This window comes from Leucoraja erinacea, chromosome 3 (genome assembly GCF_028641065.1).
Source record: "Leucoraja erinacea ecotype New England chromosome 3, Leri_hhj_1, whole genome shotgun sequence".
Classification (NCBI taxonomy): Eukaryota; Metazoa; Chordata; class Chondrichthyes; order Rajiformes; family Rajidae; genus Leucoraja; species Leucoraja erinaceus.
The window spans coordinates 48739318-48762425 of NC_073379.1; the positions used below are offsets into that span (position 1 = coordinate 48739318).

Below are 23108 nucleotides of genomic sequence, written 5' to 3' on the forward strand. Positions count from 1 at the left end.
AAACAGTTATGCTTTACACCAGTGGAGGTGGGGGGGTGGGGTGGGGGGGAGGGGGAGACAAAAATACAACTTGAAGGTTAAGACCATGATCTGTCAAGTGCACAATGTGTATTTTGAAAGATGGTAGGTTTTAATTAAGTTTACATATTATTCAAAATAAATTAGGATAAGCAACCAATTACAATGAATCATTAAGTAATCCAAAATAAATCACATAGAAATCACAATCCCCTCTACCACAGGATAAAGACTGGGGCAAAATTGGTTGCAAAGCGGAGTCATTTCTGGGGAAATATCAATGGCTTGCAGTTTGCTGAGAATTCCAGAAAGTTCCATACCTATCAATGTAAGTGGTGGAACATATTGGGACTCTTGCACTATATTACTTAAATTCCATCCTTACTGATCTAGCTCTGCCAGTCACTTTACACCTGTTCTCCACTAGATTTGGGTGAATTGCAATATAAATTCACTAGCTTGGTGTTAAGATGAGAAGGTTGCACGAGAGGATAATAATGCATTGTTCGGAAATATATTGGGAGCAAGATCTTGCTGAGATTTCCTGGTATTTACAAAGAAGAACTGGTTAAGATTCTCAAGCTAATTCATTTGACTGGTGGGATTCATGGCTGCAGAGAAGAAAGAATAAACAAGGATAATTCTAGAATTATTTCTAATTTGTTCACCTCACCATTTGTAACTATTTATGGAACGTTGTAGAAATGTCAAATATTTTAGATGTTTCTGAACTCTAGCTGACAGTAAGAAAGGCTGAGGATGGGGCTTTGCCAGCTGTCAAAGGCGCCCCGCGACATTTTTCATCAAAGTTTGTTCTGGCCCATGTACACAAATCATTCTGGGCTACGTCATTCAAAGTTTCAGTACTTGGCTTTAGTTCTGGGTGCGTAAACAAGGTTGTCCTCAGTTTGATTAACCTGTAGCCACGAAACGTGGAACCCAAGCACTGGATAATTGTCAGAGAATTTGGGCCAACATGCATTCATACATACAAAATATAGATCAAATGACTACCAGACTTACAAGTATTCTTCTCACAAATATTAAGTTTTATTAATTTCTAAGAATATCAATAACTTACCCAATGCATTCATGATTGAGTTTCATGAGATTTACAGTCCAGAATTTATAATGAAAATAATGGTGAACTTTAAATCAGATAGCAATTACTGGCATCTGCACAAATGATTGCAAGCAGAAAACAGAAAGTTGCTATAGGAGTTCTAACGATCTTCCCAAGGCACCTTACCAACAGTAATCAAACATTTGCAATGGCACTAAGTTGCACAACTTGCACTGATACCCACTAAATTCTCAAAAAAAGATTGGTGCTCCAATCTATTTGTCTCTTTTTTTCTAGACTAATTATAGTCAATGAGATTGCTGTTTTTATTTATGTTGTTATATAATTTGAATAACTACAGCTGACAATTGGAAAAAAAATAGATCAATACCATGAGACTTTTTTTTGCACGTAAAAGTTCTAATTACAATTGTTAAATAAAATTGCTAATTATTATTAAATGGCAGTGCATAATAGAAAAAAGTCCAGATACTTTTGGAAAACTTGTTTGTAATTTATAATGATCTTTAATTGTCAGATTGTCTTTAACTCATGAATGAATTATTCTATCAGGTCCAATATTTAACATGGAATTCATATGACAACTACATTTAAGGATGGCAACTTATTTTTTCATTGTTTTCATTCCACATTCATGGATCTCTGAAGCACTGTCCAAGGAGGGATCAAAATTAGCTGGCACAAGAATACTATGCATATTATTTTTAGGGGACAAAACCGGGTAGTAGTCAGATCTTAAACTTGAAAGTAATCCTTGGTAATACAAAGGATTGTCACAAATAATGCTCAACAAATCCCTACAAGAAGCATGTCTGTATCTTTAACAGACTTCTAATTATGTTTCCATACATATTATTACACTGAAGTACTATATGTTAATGTCAAAATTTACATCTTATGTGGCTACCACAGAAGTAAACTTGTCATTCCTCATATTTCTCAATTTGCAATGGTTGATTAAACCATCCTCTTATTTCTCCTTCTTCACTAGTATCCATTTGGGGGTTGATTCCATTCTTTTCAGCCCATTGTTGTCAAGGAATTAATAGCACAATTCCCTACAGTTGTTACTGAGGATCTATCCAAGGCTTCTGTCTACTTCCTCACCAAATGCAGTTCTCCAGCATTATCATCTGATACAGGTGCACAACCTTTTATCCGAAGATCCAAATAACGAAAACCTCCGAATAGCGACATTTTTTCGGTCCTTGAAGAAAGGTCCTTGAAAATGTTCACCGAGGGCAGCCCGCAGAGGTGACAGCGGAACCTCCGGTCGGTCCTCGAAGGGGAACTAAATCCCCATTCATAAAAGAGAAGGTGAGGGTATATTGCGCGGGAGGGTTAATAATTAACAATATGCTGCTACCTGCCAGCTGCGTTAAAAAGTTCCTACGGTAGACTCACGATACACAGTGTATCGTGAGTCTTGCGTGGGAACCTTTTAACTCAGCGTGCAGGCAGCAGTAGATTGTCGCTCCCTTCAGTTTCACCCCACCTACACCCCTCTGCTTCCCGGCCATGTGTGTGACCCCTTCCCTCCCCTCTCCAGCTCCCCGCCCATTGCACCGGCGCGGGGGCTTTGTACTGTCTTCACGTCGCGATGCTAGCAGCACAGTGCCAGTCACCAGAGACGTCAGGACCAACGGAACACCGACCCCCAGGCCCACTGCAAGCACGGAGATCCCAGATCAGCAACTCCAGCCCAGCCCCGTTCCAACTCCAGAGGAACACGCTCCCCGTATGGGCAGAAGCTGATGGTGTGCAAGGGGTACGTCTTGTTCTTGGGGTGGCGCAGCTCGGGCTGTGGGCGAACTGCCACGTCGCCGTAGCGGCCCATCGGGGAGCGGATTCCTCTGGAGTTGGAGGGGGGTATTGTGCTGTTTGATCGCCCCCTACTATCCCAGGGACAGGGAGACAGGACGTTCACCGAGGGCGGCCCGCAGAGGTGACAGCGGAACTTCCGGTCGGTCCTCGAAGAAAGGGGAACTAAATCCCCATCCATAAAAGTGAAGGTGAGGGTATATTGCGCGGGAGGGTTAATAATTGATAATATGCTGCTACCTGCCCGCTGTTAAAAAGTTCCCACGGTAGACACGATACACAGTGTATCGTGAGTCTTGCGTGGGAACTTTCTAACTCAGCGTGCAGGCAGCAGCAGATTGTCGCTCCCTTCAGTTTCACCCCACCTACACCCCTCTGCTTCCCGGCCATGTGTGTGACCCCATCCCTCCCCTCTCCAGCTCCCCGCTCATCGCACCGGCGCGGGGGCTTTGTACTGTCTTCACGTCGGCGATGGCAGCCAGCAGGCTAGTGCAGTCACCGGAGATGTCAGGACCAATTGGACGTCGACCACCAGGCCCACCGCAAGCACGGAGAACCCAGAGACCCACAGCCTGCAGCAGCCCAGCCCCGCTCCAACTACAGAGGAACCTGGGTTGGGGATGACGGGGCGCAGCTCGGGGCGTTGTAGGGGCCCATCGGGGAGCGGGTTCCTGTTGGTCCTGACGTCTCCGGCCACCTGCTACCCTCCGAGAACTGTACCGCCCTTGCAGGAGAGTGGGGTTGTTTGCAGTTGCAGAGGGAGGGGGCAAGGACGGTACAGTTCCCAGTCTCAGCTCCAGTGCAGGGGGGTGGCCGGAGACGTCAGGACCAACGGGACAGCGACCCCCAGGCCCACTGCAAGCACGGAGATCCCAGAGACCCACAGCCAGCAGCAACTCCAGCCCAGCCCCGCTCCAACTCCAGAGGAACACGTAGGGGCAGAAGCTGATGGTGTGCAAGGTGTTCTTGGGGTGGCGCAGCTCGGGCTGTGGGCAAACTGCCACTTGTCGCCGTAGCGGCCCATCGGGGAGCGGATTCCTCTGGAGTTGGAGGGGGAGGGGGGTATTGTGCTGTTTGATCGCCCCCTGCTATCCCAGGGACAGGGAGACACAGCGGCGTTTTAGACTGGTGGGCAATCACTTCCAAAGTTCTGCCGACACAGTCAGTACACCTCTCCTACACTGCATTTCATACAAACATTTATTCTGCATGAAAAAACGACATTGAAGACTCAAACTCGCGACCGAGTAACTGCCGGGATCAAGGCGCAAACTCGCGACCTTGCGGATATGAGCCGAGCACTCTACCACTGAGCCAGCCATTAAAATTTACGCTAAAAAAAATCCATTCCGAAGACCGACAAATTCTGAATTACGAAAAGTGTCTGGTCCCAAGGCTGTCGGATAAAAGGTTGTGCACCTGTAATACAGCCCCGGCTTGCATGTAAGCTGAAGCTGTGCAGATTCATATCGCCAAAGTGTCTCGCGATTCTTGCACTGCCACAATCCTGCCAGACTGTTTATCCAAAATTAAACTCTGGATCTGGATAAATTAAATCCAACCAGGTACTGGGAAGATCAATGTCACTTTTCCTACCATAATATTTGGTCCTAAATACCAGCTCCATTCTCACTCTGGAAATTGTCTCAAGGTACAACAGAATTATTCACAACTCCGGTTCCATATTAAGTCTTGTGATAATAAATTTAGATCCACTTAAGCATTGTCATTCTGACCATCTCTCCCACTTTTGTGGCTTCATCCAACTCTGTCTAATCTGTTCTGCTGCTAACATGCTTTGTTGCCTCTCGATTGATTTGTCAGATTCTAATTGGCCTCCATTGTCCCATCCTCCATAAACTGAGGTCAAGTAAAACTCTGCTGCTTGTGTTCTAACGCACATAAAAATTCTGTTGGCAATGATCCGTGAAACGCCAAGGGGTGTTTTACTATGCTAAAGCCTCAGAATAAATACAACTAATTGCTGTTGAAACTAAACAACTGCCATAATAGAATATATTGATCTTGTCAGAAGTATTTTGTACTTACAAAGAATATAATTAACTTAATTGGTGGACTATGTTTTTTTAAAGCAATTCTGTACACTGAACTTTAGAGGAAAGGCAGATTTGTAGGTTGAAAATGCATTATATAGTTGAAAAAGAAACCAAAGATTTGGTGATTGATGTGATACTTTAATTTACAAGCTAACACACATGATTTAAGTAGATATAAAATAAATGATGTTCATAACATAAAAAGCAGATACCAGCGATCTTAAAAAAGAATAGTTTATCTTATATTTTTGCACTATAGCCTACAAAATTATAGCTTTTTAAAAAAAAACCATTGAAGAAAATTGACTTTCACTTTCAGGAATATATAATTTTCTTCAGTTATAAAATCTGTCAGACTATCTCAAAGTTCAAAACTGGCAGTTCTTTCATGCTATAGGGAGCAGTTTCCAGGAAATTCATACATAAAGCAACAGCAAGGAAAAAAGAGGGCGCGAGATCAAACTACTTTGCAGCCACATCACATCACAGGAAAAATAACAGCAATTAACTGAGGATTTGCATTATCATCCAAAAAAGTGGGACTACAGATACACTCACAACCTTACATAAAGCTATCAAATAAAAAGTTTAGCTTGGATTATTATTGTCACGTGTACCAGGATAGAGAGAAAAGCTTGTTGCATGCTATCCAGTCAGCTAAAAGTCTATACATGATTATAATCAAGCTGTCCACAGTGTACAGGTACAGGTGCAGGACAATGGGTTTCATGTTCAGTGCAAGTCCAGTGAAGTCCAATTCAAGATAATTTGAAAGACCTCCAGTGAGGTGGCTGGTTAGAGGACAGTTCAGTTAAGACCTGGGAGAAAGCAGGAAGTGCTGTTTCATCCTTTTATTCAGATTGGGTTATGCAAAGTTCTTGCACAACACAGGACCATCCGAATGGAGTGCATTATAAATTGACCATACTAAATGCAGTACAATCATCTTCCAATGAGGTTCACATAACTAGTTCCAGACAAAACGTGTCCGATTTTTAGGATTTGGATTAAGTATATGATGGCTTATTTCCACTGATTGTCAATTGATAAGGGCACATCTTTACAATTATAACTAAAATAATGCAAGTAAAGGGTTCACTTAACACTAAATGAGGAAAGATTTCTTCTCGGAGATGGGAAATTTTGTGAGTTTACAACAAGAGAGATGTTGGGCATTCACAGAGAAATAGAGCTGTACAGCACGAAAACTGGTCCTTTGGCCCAACTTGACCATGTCAAAAAAATTGCCAATCCAAGTTAATCCTACTTGCCTGCTCCTGGCTCATATCCGTCCAAATGTTTCCTATCTATGTACCTGTCCAAATGTCATTGTAATTGTACCTGCCTTAACCACATCCTCTAACAGCTCGTTCCACATACCCACCCACCCTCCTATGTGCAAAACATTTGCCTCTTAAACCGTTACTTGGTCAAGTCAAGTTAATTTTATTTCTATAGCGCATTTAAAAACAACTCTTGTTGACCAAAGTGCTTTACATTGGTGCAGGTACTAACGTGCTACAAACAGTGGTACATAGATCAACAATACATACATAGATACATACAGCGCTCCCTCAGAGGACCTCAAGAAAGGCTTGAGAGTAGAAATAAGTTTTAAGTCTAGACTTAAGAGTCAATGGAGGGGGCAGTTCTGATGGGAAGAGGGATGCTGTTCCATGCTAGGAGCTGCAACCGCAAAAGTGTGGTCGCCCCTGAGTCTATGCCTAGACCGCGGGATGGTCAGTAACCCCAAGTCGGCTCACCTGAGGGACCTGGAGGTGGTGTGGTGGGTAAGCAGATTTTTGATGCAGGTGGGGCAAGCCCATCAAGGGCTTTGTATACATAAAGAAGGAGCTTGAAATTGATTCTGAACCGCACAGGGAGCCAGTGGGGAGAGGCCAGAATCAGGTGATGTGGTCCCTTTTTCGGGTGCCCGTCAGGAGTCTCACTGCAACGTTTTGGACCAGTTGCAGGCGGGACAGGGATGATTGGCTGATGCCAGTGTAAAGGGAGTTGCAGTAATCACAGCGGGAAGAGATAAATGTGCGGATGATCTTTTCTAGGTAGTCAAATTGGAGGAATTGTTTTATTTTAGCTATCGTCCATAGCTGGAAGAAGCTAGTTTTTATCACGACATCGACTTGTTTGTCAAATTTCAACGCTGAGTCAAATATCACACCAAGGTTTTTGACGTGAGGTTTGAGTAATGGGGTAAGGCTTCCAAGTCTGCCTGCTATCGTTTTGATTGAGTCCGAGTAGGATGACAGACTTACTCTCGTTTAGTTGGAGGAAATTCTGGGCCATCCAACACTTTATATCCTCGAGGCAGTGGATAAGGCTGAGTAGATTAGATCGGTTTTCGGGCTTCAGGGGGAGATAGAGTTGTGTATCGTCTGCATAGCAGTGGAAGGAAATGCCGAGCCTTTGAATGACTTAGCCTAAGGGGAGCATATACAGGGAGAAGAGAATGAGGCCTAGGATGGAGCCTTTTGAAACGCCGCAGCAAAGGCTAGCTGGGGAGGAGAAAGAGTTGCCTATGTTTGTAGAGAAACTCCTATCTTTGAGGTAGAAGACGAACCAGCTCAGGTGGTCATGACCACCCACGCTACCATCTTCATAAGATAATGTACCTGCATTCCAAGATCTCTCTGTTCTACAACACTCCTCAACCCCGACTATTTACCGTACAAGTTGGTAAAGCTCCCATTGTAATATTAGATAATCTTCTTCACTGTCCAATAAATCACCAATGTTTCTGACTTCCGCAAACTTAGTATCCCACCTACACTCTCACCCAAATCAATAACAAAGCAAAGCACAACAGTAAACCCAGCATTGATTCCTGTGGCACACATCCTTGCTACAGGCCTCCAGTCTGAAAAAGAACCCGCCAACTGTACCTTCCATCTCCTATCATCAAGCCAATTTTATATTCAATTGGCTAGCTGGCCCTGGATCTCATGCAATCTAACCTTACAGAACAACTTACCATGCAGTACTTTGTCAAAGGCTGTGCTAAGTTCATGGAGACAATGTCTGCTGCCCTACATTCAATCTTCCTGATCACCTCAATCAAATTGGTAAGAGATGATTTCCCATCGACAAAGCCCTGCTGATTATCCCTGATCAGTCTTACCTTTCCAAGAGTCAGGAGATAGTCAAGAGCATTTCATTGTCATTTGTACCAGAAACAGTACAATAAAATTCTTATTTGCTGCTAAATGTATGTACACAGAATTTTCCAATCTCAGGCAACTCATGCCCTCTATGCTCCAGCATCTACCACTTTCTGCAGCCTCCTTTGTTCTCAGGTGTTTGTGTTACAAAACTAGCTGTGATGTAACCAGACAGCATGCTCTCGACTCTACACCTGTAAAAGTTCAATACATTGACATACAAATCTCCTCAATCTTCCAAAGAAATAAGTCAATGATGAGCTTGCTTTGTGATTGCATCAATGTACTAGGTCTCGGACTGATTTTCAGAGATAAGCTGTCGATTCTCTCCCCTCATTGAAGACAGGTTCTCTCTTCCTGAAGTCAACAATCAGCTCCGTGTTGTTGCTAAATTTGAGAGCAAGATTGTTATTCTGGCAGATTATCAAACTCCCTCCTGTACTCTGAATTATCATTACCCGTTACTTGTCCAACACGGTGGCATTGTTGGCGAATTTAAAGATGATATTGGAGCCGTGCCTGGCTACACAGTTAAAGGCATACAGAGAGTATAACAGGGAACTGAACACAGAACCTTGAGGTGTTCCTGTGCTGATGGTCATCGAAGGAAGTGTTGCTGTCATCTCCTATTAGAAACATAGAAAATAGGTGCAGGAGGAGGCAATTCAGACCTTCGAGCCAGCACTGCCATTCATTGTGATCATGGCTGATTGTCCCCAATCAATAACCCATGCCTGCCTTCTCCCCATATCCCTTGATTCCACTAGCCCCTAGAGCTCTATATAACTCTCTCTTAAATCCATCCAGTGATTTGGCCTCCACTGCCCTCTGTGGCAGGGAATTCCACAAATTCACAACTCTCTCGGTGAAAGATTTTTTCTCACCTCAGTCTTAAATGGCCTCCTCTTTATTCTAAGACTGTGGCCCCTGGTTCTGAACTATTGACTGGTCTGCCAATGAAGAAGCTAAGCATCCAATTGCATAGGAACAAGCAGAGACCCAGTTCCCCAAATCTGATAGTTAGTTTAGAGGGAAAATTGGTGTTCAATGCCAAGCTGTAATTGAAAAATAGCCTGACATATATATTCTTATTGGCCAAGTGGTCTGATGCACAGAGCCAGCGAGATCGTATCTGCTATTGATCTGTAGTGGCAGTATGCAAATTGTTGTAGGTCCAGGTGCTTACTTTGGCAGGAGTTGATATGTGTCGTAACCAACTTCTCAAAGCACTTCATCACAACAGACATGAGTGCCATCCGTGAGTAGTCATTGAGATACTGAGCCTTGCTCTTCTAGAGCACTGATATTACAGGTGTCCTTTTAAAGCAGGTGGGGACCACAAATTTAAGTAGTGAGGAGTTGAAGATACTATCACTCACGATCCCTCCAATAACCTACCCCCTACGGACGTTATGCTCACTGATCTATAGTTCCCATGCTTTTCTTTGTACCCTTTCTTAAATAAAGGTGCAACATTAGCTACCCTCCAGTCTTTCACCCCTCACCCATGGCTATAGACAACACAAATATCTCTGCCTGGTGCCCCACAATTTATTCCCTTGCTTCTCCACAATGCCTTAGGATAGATTTGATCAGGTCCCGGGGATTTATTTATCTGTATGCGTTTTAAGACTACCAGCACCTCATCTTCTGTAATGTAGACCTTTTTCAAGACATCAGTGTATATTTTGACAAGTTTCCTAACATCTATTTCTTTCTTTAGTAAATACAGATGTGAAATATTCATCTAACACCTTGTCCCTCTCCCATGGCTCCACACAAAGATGTCCATCTAGGTCTTTAAGGGGTGTTATACTCTCCCTGGTTGACTTGCCCTTAATATACTTTTAGAACGTCTTTAAACTCTACTTTACCTTATTGCCAAAGCTATCTCGTGTAACCTCATGTGTACTCCGACGCCTCATATACATCTCAAGAGGTTCACTTCATCCCACCTGCTGATACCCGGCATATGCCTCCTCCCCTTTCATTTACCAGCACGTCATTATCCGTTGCCGTTTTAAAAATCGTTAATTTTTTAGTCAAAGCCGGTTGCGATGCTAGTTGAAGGTGGTTACCGGAGGTTGCAGGTAGTGGAAGGTAAGACCTCCCTGGTGGAATAAAACTGGGTGAAAAAAAGGTTAATATTAACATAAGCATGTGACCTCCGTCACTCCTGGGCGTGCTCAATCATAGTTGCAGAGTTCTTTTAGCAGAGGAAATTGTTTTTTCTTACAATAAAAGCCTCCCAGGTTTTTTTTAAATCATTCTGAACCATGAGAGCAGGGAAGGAACAAGTTAGGTGGATGTTACTAAAAGTACATCTACTGCTGTCAGCAGCAGCCCTTTTGCTTCATCAGCCTTTCAAGAAAGGCAGAAGGGAAAGCACAAGGGTGAAGAGGAAGCAGAAGAAGTGTCAGTGGGTGAAGCCCTTCTTGCAAAGAAGATTGATGCTTGGACAGTATGATAGTCTGATGAATGTGCTGCAAGAGGAGGATTTGTCTGCATTTTAAAACTGTATACGAATCACACCTGAGCTGTTTAATGAGCTGAAGGAAACTGTGGGTCCCCTACTGGAAGAAAAATTAGTTATATGAGGTCTATATTGTATATTGCATTATATATAACCTATTTTGTAAGAAAAAAAAACTTTTCTCTGCTAAAAGAACTCTGCAACTATGATTGAGCACGCTTAGGAGTGACAGAAATGAGGACATTTGGAGTAGAAAGGTGTTGTTTTAATAGTGTGACCATGTCTCCTAGCTTTAGGGATGATTACTCTCTCTCCTCTGAATATGAGGTCATCTCCAACACTCGGTTCATCCCTCACATGGAAATAGGAGATACGTTCTGGGTCAACATCCTTCTTGTTCTCTGGCCAGCCTCGTTTGATCACCTCTTGCAGTCTCTGCATAGTTTCATTTTTTTTGTTGCATCCTTATGCCATTTAGCAGAGGATGTGATATTGGGATGTGCCTTGCCAGGTTTACAGTCTCCAGTTCTCTCATGGTCTTGCCAGTCTGAATATATGCTCTGCTCAGTGTGTCCACAAGCTGCATCTCCTTCCCTGGTCTGTATCTTATTGTCACATCATATGTCTGCGTCCTCACCAGCAACCTCTTTGGTGCACGATGAACTGGTTTTGCGGCGATTATCTCCAGTGGCTTATGGTCTGACTGCACATTCACTGGCCTTCCATATGTGTATACATGGAACCTCTCTAGGCCAAACACCACTGCCAGCAATTATTTTTCAATTTGTGCATATCTGGTCTCTGCATCCGTCAGGGGCCTGCTGGCATTGGCAACGGGATGGCCCTCCTGCATCAGCGCCGCACCAAGTCCAGTTTCTGACGCATCTGCCTGTACTGTCAGCTCCTTGGATGGATCATAGTATTTGAGTACTGGCTCTGCAGTTACTAGTTTCTTTATTTCCATCACCGCCCTGTCATGCATCTCTGCCCACCTCCAAACTACATCCTTCTGTGTCAGCTTGCGTAGCAGTTCACATGGGTCGCTTAGTCCAGGAAGGAATTTGTTCAAGTAGTTAACAAACCCAACAAATCGCTGAACTCCTCGGACATCCGTTGGGTTAGGCATCTGTAGCACTGCTTCTACCTTCCCTGGATCTGGTTTCAGTCCTGCAGCAGGGACTCTATTGCCTATGAAAGTGACTTCCTTTCTGTATCCACTACTCATCTGAAAGAAGCCTGGTCTACTGAGCTGAATTTCGAGGTGTCTGACGACACTTGGAATGAAGGTCTGACCAGAATCCAAACTTGTTCGATCAATGTCAGGTATAAACTGATCAGTTTAAAGTCATCCATAGACTCCATTACTCAAAGACCAAATTTCATCGAATCTACCCTGCTATTTCTCCATTATGTGACAGATGCAAAAGTGCAGATGGTTCTTTAACACATATTTTCTGGCTCTGTCCTCATATACAAATATACTGGTCTAAAATATTTAAGTGGTTTTCTGGGGTCTATGGAAAAGATATTCTCCCTGATCCAGAACTGGCACTTTTTGGATGCTCAGAGACTGCTTTGTACTTCACGTCTGAAGAACAACAAGCACTGATGCTTGGTATGGTGGCAGCCAAGAAAATGATCCTAACAGACTGGAAATCATCTACACCCCCTTGCTTCGAAAAATGGTTCAATGAAATGATAATAATCATACAGATGGTAAGGATACGCTTCTACAACTCCAAGGTACCAAACAACTTTTTAAGTGTTTGGGGACCATTTATCAACCATCTCAAAGTCCAATAATTTCATAATTTCATATTATCTGCAGTGATGTAGTCCTGTGACCTTTACTTCTGCTTTTGCAATGCATGACTGTGTAGCACCATGTGGATTGTACCAATACTGTTATGTCTGGCGGCTTTGTTTTTATTTATTTATTTATTTTTTATTATTATATTTATTTGTTTTTCCTTCCTTTTTTTTTCCTGTTGTCTTTTTCAGTTTTTATTTATTTATTTTTTTTTTTTTTTTTTTTTTTTGTTCTGTTTTGTTATAAAAAATTGTATAAAATAATTAAAAATATTAAATCAGAAAGTGACTTCCTTCACCTTCAGCTTTGCCTTCTCTACATTCAGCTTCAGGTTTATGTCACAACATCTCTCTATCAGAGCTCTGACCTTCCTGTCATGGTCTCTTTCTGCTTCCTCTGCAGTTTTTTCTTTCCCATATACTAGGATGTCGTCAGCAACAGACCTCACTCCTTCCAGACCCTCCAGCACTTGGTTCTTTCGTCGCTGGAACTATTCAGGGGCCGTGGACAGACCAAATGGCATGCGTCTCCATCTATATCTGCCAAATGGTGTGTTATATGTCTTAAGCTGTGAACTCTCATCATCCAGTTCCACATGCCAAAACCCATTCTTAACGTCAAACGTGCTAAAGAACTTGGCATCATTCAGGTCTGTGAGGACATCTTCAATCGTCGTCATTGGGTAATGACTTCTTTTAAACCCCTTGTTCAGATCCCTCGAGTCTAAACACACTCAACTTTGCATTGGGCTTTTCTGCACACACAAGGCTGGATACCCATGGAATGTGGGTCTCTACGGGGGCAAATATTTCCGCTTCTGTGAGTCTGCCTAACTCCTCTTACAGCTTACTCTGTAAGGCTACAGGGACTCTTTGTGGTGGATGGATCACTGGCGTTATGCTGTCATCTACCTGCAGATGGTACTTGCCCTCGAATTTACCTGTCCCTTCAAACACATCAGCTTACTCAGCCATCCTTGCTCAGAGGGATTTCTCTGCCATTCAATGTCATTATGTTCTCTTTACACACTGAGATGAGCCCGATCTGCTGGGCTGCCCTGCTTCCCAGGATTGGATTGCAGTCTTCTTCCAGGACTACAAACTCTACTTTATATTCCATTCTTTGGGTTCACTAGTCTCACCTTGCTTTTGCCAAGATCCACCACTGTCGTATTGTTGTACATCGACAATACTTGCTTGGTTTCATCCACATCCTTTGCATACATCTTGGGAATGATGTTACATGTGGCTCCACTGTTCATCTGGAATTTTACTTCCTTCCCTTTTAGCATCATGGTCGCAAAGATTTTCTTTGGGAATTGAGTCTCCTCAACACTGTGCACGCTCTCTGCTTTTACTGCTTCTGGTTGCAGTTCCATTGTGTGAATTTCATCAACCTCTTGACTGTCATCATACTCATCACTGGAACTCTCCACTTCCTCCACTGAATGCACAAGTTTTTTCCCTTTCTTTTCTTTCTTCTGGTTCTTCTGTTGCATCTGCTTTTCCGTGCATTGTGATGTGAAATTATCTTTCTTATGGCATTTGAAACACACCCGGCCATATGCCGGACATTTCTCCTTCTTCCTCTCATGTTTGTATCCGCAGTATTTGCACTGTATGGTAGCTGGTATCTTTTCCCCTCTTGTCTCACTGCACAGACATCTTGTCGTTGGTCACCTAACAGGACATCAACTCTGGCCTTAGCAAGCACCGAAGCCTGGCATGCCTTCACACACTTTTCTAAGTGAGGTTTCTCGGAGAAGTCTCTCCCGCAGCATGTCATCTCTTATGCCGCATATTAATCTATCACATATCAGTGAATCCATCAACTCTCTGAAACTGCAATGTGCTGCCAAGAGCTTTAATTCTATTAAAAACAAATCAAAGTCTCCCCTCTATCTTGGCTCCTCATAATGAATCTATACCCGTCGATGGTCTCGTTCCTCACGGGTGACAATGCTGTTCAAAAGCATTGAGAGCCTGCTCTTGCATAACTTCTTGTACGTTGCCCTCCGGCTTCCGTGTATCTAGCAGTTTTATGATTTGGTAGAGCTCTCTCCTTTGCGGTCCAACTAGGTACATGAGCAGTTTCCTCATTGTCTTGTCATCCTTCCCTGCCATGCTCAAATCAACATAGAGCTCAAACTCCTCCCTCCATTGTCTCCACTCCATTGGCAGGTCCCTTGCCTCAAAACTCATTTGCCCAGGGGGCTTTAGCTGCACCATTTTACTGACAAATCCACCCCTCTATCGATGGAAACAATGTAGGCCACACAATCGTCTCTCGGTAGAACTCACTCACAAATGTCGTCCACCGTCGCATGCACCCAATCAAAACTCTCGACGAATCCTGAAACAGGCCCCGATCTGACACCATGTTTTAAATTGTGTTTCCTTACTGTAAACTGCTCCATTACAGCTTCACAACTAATTAACAGAGGCTTTACACTCGTGCCTTGGGTTCAGCCATCTTTATTCAGGATCCATCTTGGCTACTGCCTCATGGGTGTTGCATCATCAGTACTGCGCCACAGATGGTGCTATTCCCATAACAGGTGTCATACTAGTTTCCTCCAATCCTTCCACATCTAATAATTCGAATATTCCTTTATTCTTTGCTCCCTCTTACACTCATCTAGCCTCTCCCTAAATGCAGAGAGTTCTACTTCCTCATCCTCAAGGAATAGAAATGTTCTCTGGTTTTTTTCATCTGATTAGTGACCTGATATTGATGGCCTTTATTTTTTTCTTCGCCAGACAGAAATTATCCTTCTGCTGCCTCTCAGGTCACCCTAATCCTTTCACAAGAAACTACCCAATGTATCATTATTCTCGTACTCTATTTTCTTATTCCCTCTACTAGCTTTATATTATTTTAATAATGTGGTGATCAAAACATGAAAAATACTTTATGAGAGTTTGATATGAGCTTGTTAACTTTAGAAGTGTCACTGCTTTCCAATTCGGTACCCAGAAATAAATCCTTGTACTTATAACTTACATTGCTTTCTTCAGGGATTTGTGTATTTGTTTCCAATTTACTTTGCTTCTGTAGCCTCTTTAGAATTTCATTTTTCTAAGACAGATGGAACCTTGCTTAAATTTGTCAAAATGCAACACTTACCCATGTTAAAATGCATTTGTCAAATAAATGCCCCATCCCTAACCCATCATTTGTCACCATGCATCTACAGAATATCTTACCAATCTTTTGTTTCTTGATAATTTAATTTCATGGTTCCTCTGCATTCCTAATAGCTTTTTTCCCCTCCCAATCTTATTGTATTCTCTCTTGTCATGAATCGCTCTGTTGTTTTTTCTTACCATAATTTTTTTTCTTACCATAATTTTTTTTGTATGCTTTTATTCATTCAAGGTCTCTCAGTTGCAGTTTTTCCATGTTTTTTCAGCAAAATAGAGTTTCACTGGAATATGTTAGTTCTTCTCTATAATATTAATATTGTGGTTTCCCTGCCACCCCTCCTACCCCTCCATCCACCCTACCCCAAGTTCACTTCCCATCTATTAACTACAAAATATTGTAAGCGCTCTGAAACTCCTGTCGAGCTACATGGTGCCAGAAGCTGCCGGCGAACTGCAACCATACCTCGACAACAGGTCTGGCTCATCCACCACGGAATCATGAGCCTGCCTAGAGTCGTCCGAGGCTCGTCTCCTGCTCGGACCCAAAGACCGGGAACCAGTGAGGTTTGTGAAGGGAGTAGATGACGTTGGACAAGGGCAAGTTTTAAGATGGCGGCAAACAGAGGTGCGGATCAGTGCCACCAGGACAATGGGCCTTTAAGGCTAAGATAAGATTGCACTCTTGAGATCTTTGAACTTTGCTGACCGGAAACGTGGTAACTCAATGTGTACTGCCTCAGTGAAATATACTATTACACTACATTTGTTGCTCTTTTGTACTTATCAATGATTGTGCTTATCTATAGCACGATTTTTCTGGATAGCATGCAAAGCAATTTCATTGCACCTGGGTACATGTGGCAATAAAGTATTATTAAAAACATACACTATTGCTAGGATCCAATTATATACATTTACAGTGCAGCCTGAGGATAATCTGGCTCTAGGCCATACATGATCTAGTATGTTTACAGTATGTTACTGTATTTCAAACTGCGATAACGGTTTCAGCATTGACTACACTTTTAGGAAGTGAATTCAAGACCACCACCACAGTCTGCATTTGAAAAAAATGTGTTCTCAGCTCCCCTCTAATCCTAGCAATTAATTTAAACTTGTTTACTTTGAATAATATCCTCTCTACCGGGGGAAATAAGTTCTTGCTATCGAAGGGCAGTTGGAACCAAAATGGGAAGGTGAAGAGTATGGGTACCACCTCCAGTTTAAATTCCATTTGGAATATTTTGGAGGACCAGGAAACCAAGAACCAAGGATGCAAGCGGGGTGAGGGGTCAGATGCTATTTGATTTATGATAATATTTTTGCACCAGAATTGCATCTGTATCTCTTGTTTCTCCTTAATATTGGGCACATTGACAATCTCTTGTTTCTCCTTAATATTAGGCACATTGACATAAAGCAATCCAAAATATTATATACTGCTCAACTGTGGCATCAAAAAAAAAACTCTTTAGAACTTCAACAAGACTTCTTCACACTTATATTTCACCCCCCTTGAAATCAACATTAATTATCTGGCAACTTTACGTCATTTCCTCATCCAACATGTGCAACCCTTCTGGCCAATTATGGCCACTTTACATAGCAATGTTACAAAATGTTGAGATTTAAAAAATCAAGTCTTTAATTTATCCCATCAGATAAAGCATAAAAAGAAGTTTAATTTGACACCTAATTCACTTTCATATTTTCATACTCGGAAATTGGCATCTTGTTCCCTATTGCTTTTTCATTGACTTAACACAAAAGCTGTGATCGAGAACCTTTAAAGGCCGATAACTTTCTTAAAATTTAAGAGAACTGAAATAAATTTTCAGTTATTATAGATTGAAGCATTCTGAAACAAATATGAAACAATCTTACTTAGATGACTTGAAATTAAAGCATATAATTAGTTAGTTACCTAATTGTAGCTAATTACAAAATTCAATTACTAGATCTAAACATCTATCCATTTCTTAAGAATAGATTAACATTTTTAAATAGCCTAAGTGTCCAAATAACATTCACACAAGAATTCAGAATATAATATAAGTTTTAAATCTCATTGTCATGGGTTTATAGGCCAAATGGAAGGAATTTAATGTTTAATCCCAGTAAATTAATGGCCATTTAAATCAGCTTGCGAGTGGAATTTTCTGGAACGGGACCATTTGGAACGTTCAGGCTGCGGTGAATTTATACCCCCATATCTGCAGCAAATACACTGCTGGTTCTTCGGGGGGGGGGGGGGGAAATCTTAAGAAACACTTTTATACATAAAAATAAACTACTTTCTTTTACCTGGTCCTCCATAAAATCCGTCCCAGTTGTCGGCATTGACGGCTTCAGAAGCTGCTTTTAAAATCATTCCAGCGATTAACTTGTCGGGTGAATTTTTTTTAAAAACACACAGAACGCCCGTAGGAACGATTCTTTAGCAAAATCTTGCACACCAACAAATATAATTCAGGACCAGATCAGGAAAACACCCCGTTTTTACCACCACCCCACCCCCCCCCCCCCCCCCTCCTCAAACGCGCCAAAATCGCGCACACGGCCAGTGGCAGAATTACTGGGGTTGTCTCTTTCTTTGCATCCTTTGTATCTTTTACTTGTCCACCTAATTTTCTGCTCATTTTCTTCCATCGTTATTTGGTAAACATGGACCACCTTATGTTCGATCCTGTATCTCTTCTACATTGATCCTAATGAAGTCTATCTTGCCTTTGGCTGTGCTACCACTATGCTACCATTACATTATCTCTAATAGGTACAGCTAATCATCTCCTCATTTATCTTCTTTACCTTTTCTAAATATAGCAGAGCCATAGAACAAGGAAACAGGCCCTGCAGCCCATCTAGTCTATGCTGACCCAGATGCCCCCATCTAAGATGGTCCCATCTACTTGTGGTTGGCCCACATCCCTCCAAATCTTTCCTACTTACCATTCTCTGTGTGAAGTTGCCCCTTAGGTTCCAATTAAATCTTTTCCTTTCTAGTTCTTGATTCTCCTATCCTGATAAAAAAAGACCGTGCATTTACCCTATCTGTTCCCCTCGAGATTTTATATGCATCTTTAAGATCCTCCCATAATCTCTTGAGCTGGTAAGCATAAAGTCCTAGCTTACCCATCCTCTCCGTATGGTTCAGGCCCTCAAATCCTTGCAAAGTCCTTGTAAATCTTTTCTGCACTTTTTCCAGCTTAATGACATCCTTCCTAAAATAGGGCAACCAAAGCTGGTAACAATATTCCAACCACAGCCTCATCAGTGTCTTGTATGCCTGTAGCATAATATCCCAGCTTCTACATTTAATTCCCTGACTGATGAAGGCCAATGGGCTAAAAGCCTTCTTCACCACCCTATCTAAAAGCAACACCACTTTTCAGAAAACTATGCACTTGTACTCCTAGTTCCCCCTGCTCGACAACACTCTCCCAGACCCCACTGTTCCTGGTGAAGATCCTGCCCTGGTTTGACTTCTAAAATTGCAACATTTGAAGTAAACACCATGAAGCACCACAAACAGACATTGCATTCTGGTACAATATTTAATTTCCAGTGGTAAGTATACAGCAGTATATCCACAAAATCTACCACTGTATTCAATTCCCCCTGTTTTATTATCTACAATGGTGTATGGACAATTTAGTTGATTTTTACTTGCATATTTTACCAGTGTTTACCATTCCAATAATTATTTTGTATCTCTTTTCACATTTATTAGTTTATTTCAGATTTAACAGACAATAGGTGCAGTAGCAGGCCATTTGGCCCGTCGAGCCAGCACCGCCATTCAATGTGATCATGGCTGATCATCCCCAATCAGTACCCCATTCCTGCCTTCTCCCCATATCCCCCGACTCCTCTATTTTTAAGAGCCCTATCTAGCTCTCTCTTGAAAGCATCCAGAGAACCTGCCTCCACCGCCCTCTGAGGCAGAGAATTCGACAGACTCACTACTCTCTGTGAGAAAAAAAGTTTCCTTGTCTCCGTTCTAAATGGCTTACTCCTTAGTCTTATTAGTTTAAAGACTATGCCACTTATCGATCCTTTCGAATGGGACACCAGTCAACCTGGTTCAGACTGCATCCATCCCACTGATAAAGCTCTTTATTATCCTACATTAATAACATTGAACCATGATAAGCAGTCCCTCTTCTCCACAAGAACCATCTAGCCATACCGTAAAACCTTTGTTATAACGGACCATGGGAGTGGGGAGGGGAGGAATGATGTCCATTATTGCCGATTGTCCGATTAACCGAGCAAGGTATTATCATTGTATGTAGTTGAAACAAAGAACTGCAGATAGTAGTTAATACAGAAAGGGACAGTTGTTGCAGCTCATGTTGTAGCCCCCAATAGGGTGTGCTATCTTCAGGGCACTGTCAACAACAGGATGTACTTCTTAGCTGTTTATTCGTATGCCAATTAAACAGCTTGGGCAATACTTTATAAAAACCTAAGAGTAATTAATTGCCCTTAAGAGTAATTGATCCCAATTTACTCAGTTCTTCTCAGAAACAAGTAAAAATAACCTCTACTCAATTTTAATGTTAAATTATCGAGTTAAGATAATAATTGAGAATGCTAAAACTTAGTGCAGTAGATTGAAGACCTACTTTCTCAACTCCGAATATTACCTTAGCAGGACCTGCATTATTTGGCCACAGCTGGATGTTTCTCCATTTTTTCACAGAATTCTGTCTGGGTGCCTTGTGATGTCTTCAGAGATGTAAGAATGTTATCCCACAAAATGTAGATTCCTCTAATCCCCTAATTAGTACCTTGGAACAAGTTATGACTTGATCATTCCAGTCCAATTACCCCTTTAATGGCATGAAAAGCAACATTACTGCCAAACAATTTCTCAGGTAATTAAAGTAATCCAATTGATCCTTCTCAGTTTGAACTTTGTTGCCATTTAACAACTCTTCAATCTTACTGGTTTTCAACATAGATGTTTGATGATTTGTACTTAATGTACTACGTTAATTGGCTAAAGGGAACTTCCAGTTGAAAAATCCCACAGAAATTCAACATACAGGATCATGGCCAATTCAACTTGCCTATAGCAAACAAAGCCTCGACTTCCTCAGAAGGCTATAGGAATTCAGCATGTCTCCAATGACTCTTACCAATTTTCACGAATGCACAAAGAGTGTATCTTTGTCTGCACGGAGTTTGTACATTCTCCCCTTGAATGTTTTCCTTGCATGGGTTTTCTCCAAGATCTTCAGTTTCCTCCCACACCTCAATTAGCTTGGTAAATGTAAACATTGTCCCTAGTGTGCGTAGTGTTAATATGTGGGGATCACTGGTCGGAGCTGACCCAGTGGGATGGAGAGCCTCCAAACTAAACTATGTCTCCAAACTAAACTAATGCATCCCATCTAGATGCATCACAGCTTTAACAGCAATTGCTCTGCTCAAGACCGCAATAAATTACAAAGAGTTCTGAACAAAGCTTCATCCATCACCATCACACAAACCAGCAACTCCATCTACACTTTACGCTGCCTTGGAAAAGCAGCTCACATAGTCAAGTATCACTCACATCCCGATCAATCTCTCTTCTCTCCTCTTATGCTGGACAGAAGAGAGAAAAGCTTGAAAGTTTGAACCACCAGATCCAAGAACAGATATAGATTCAGTAAAGTATCTCTTGTCCAGAGTAGGGGAATCAGGAACCAGAGGACATAGATTTAAGGTGAGGAGGCAAAGATGATAGGAACCCAAGAACCTTTTCACACAAAGCTTGGTGGGTGTATAGAACGAGCTGCCCAGAGGTAGATGAGGCAGTTATTATCACAATGTTTAAGAAACATTTAGACAGGTACATGGATAGGATATTTTTAGAGGGATATGAGTCAAACGCAGGCAGGTTGGTCATTGTGGGCAAGTTTGGCTGACGGGCCTGTTCCTACCCTATATGACTCGATGACTCTAAAAGCTTCTTCCTCACTGTTATGAGACTCTTGAACAGACCTCTCATAAGCCAGATGAATTCCCAGTCTTCCAATTTACCTCACTGCAGCCTTTATTCTATTTTATTTTCTGTTTATTTTTTATTTTGCACTACCGATGTAGTCATGTGTAATATGATCTGCCTGGATAGCACACAAAACAATATTTTTCATTGTATCGCAGAACGCTTAATAATAATAAACCAATACTAATACCTACAAGTGACAGCAAATTCTACCCTATATAGTATTTGTTTAAAAGAGTTATATGAAATCTGAAATAGACTTTGTGCTAACATCTTCTGTGTTGGCACTTTTTCCACAATAAAATAAAGTCTGAATGATGATAATATCGAATAGCCTTAATGCAGAAAGCCTCAAAATGACAGTAAAATCAATACAGCAGTAGTGACAGATACAATTATCCATCGAACCAAAAAGAAATTATACAAAGATGCATGGAAAGCAATTTTTACTTTCGAGTTAGAAAATAATTGCTTTAGGTGCAGTTGGAACTTGTTTTAAATATCTAATCGCTTTATTTCTGAGGTCAAAGGTGAAAATACAGGTCTTTTAGCTACTAGTTTAGCTTCACAATTTACAACTCTTCAATCCTTTTGTCTCACACCATGTCTTTTCACCTCTGTCTATCAAAACCTGTATCCACCTATTACTTGCCAAGCTTTATCCTACCCTTCCAGCTTCCCCACCCCCCACCACCACAATCATTCCGAAAAAAGGGTCCCGGCCCAAAATGTCACCTATCCGTATTCTCCAGAGATGCTTCCTGACCCGCTCGGTTACTCCAGCACTGTGTGTCTTTTTTTTTAATGCGAAATGGTTTACTTGTTCTGCTTTATATTTGGTATAATATTCTGTATGCAGAAACAATTCCAACAAATCTCACTTAGCAACTTTTAAAATTACCTCTGAATCACTAATTTATCTTTTCATCCACTCATCACCAAATAGTATTAACTCACCGATGCATGCATGTTATAAATACATAACATATACATGGTATATCCATGTACAATGCTCTGGTTTCCAACTCAATTACTTTTCCCACTACAGCCGGGGATACAAATCCCTCTCAATGGTAGAGAATTAATTGAATTTAAAATTCAACATACTTGACCATACATTTATGCTTTTGTTTTTTGTCATTTACTGATATGCTTTACCGTGAGCTGCATCTGGCAGTGCAGTCATTTCCTATTCTGGGCTCCTTACCTTCATCACTTTATAAAAGCAAACTTAATCAAATGGAAACGAAAATAAAACTCGTCTCCATGTTCTGTGTACAAAGATTACACATATTTTATTCTTACATTAATATCACTTTGCCACCATCAAAGAAACCCCAATCCTAAACCTAGTGTGATGATTAAGTTGCTGTATCCAAGAGGCCTAGATTATTGATCCAGTATTCTAAAACCTGCCAGAGAAACAGGGGCATTTAAATCCCATCATAAAATGATACATCTTGAAAGTAATGGATTGCTACAAACCAACCTGGTTCATCTATGTCTATTCTGCCCAATCTAACTA

At 41.7% G+C, this 23108-nt stretch overlaps 1 protein-coding gene across 5 annotated transcripts in view; it reads right to left on the minus strand.

Annotated features, from left to right (window-relative positions):
- Window positions 1–23108, minus strand: part of LOC129695557 (lysine-specific demethylase 4C-like) — a 324943-nt gene that overhangs the window by 226342 nt on the left and 75493 nt on the right. Inside the window, exon 8 of one of the 5 annotated variants that reach the window (XM_055632627.1) lies at window positions 5665–5798. The exons of the other annotated variants lie outside the window; for them this stretch is intronic. Within the exon in view, the coding sequence (XP_055488602.1) occupies window positions 5739–5798 (60 nt within the window). The 3' untranslated portion in view covers window positions 5665–5738. Of the gene's footprint in view, window positions 1–5664; window positions 5799–23108 lie in introns of those variants that run through there. 5 annotated transcript variants of the gene reach the window in all.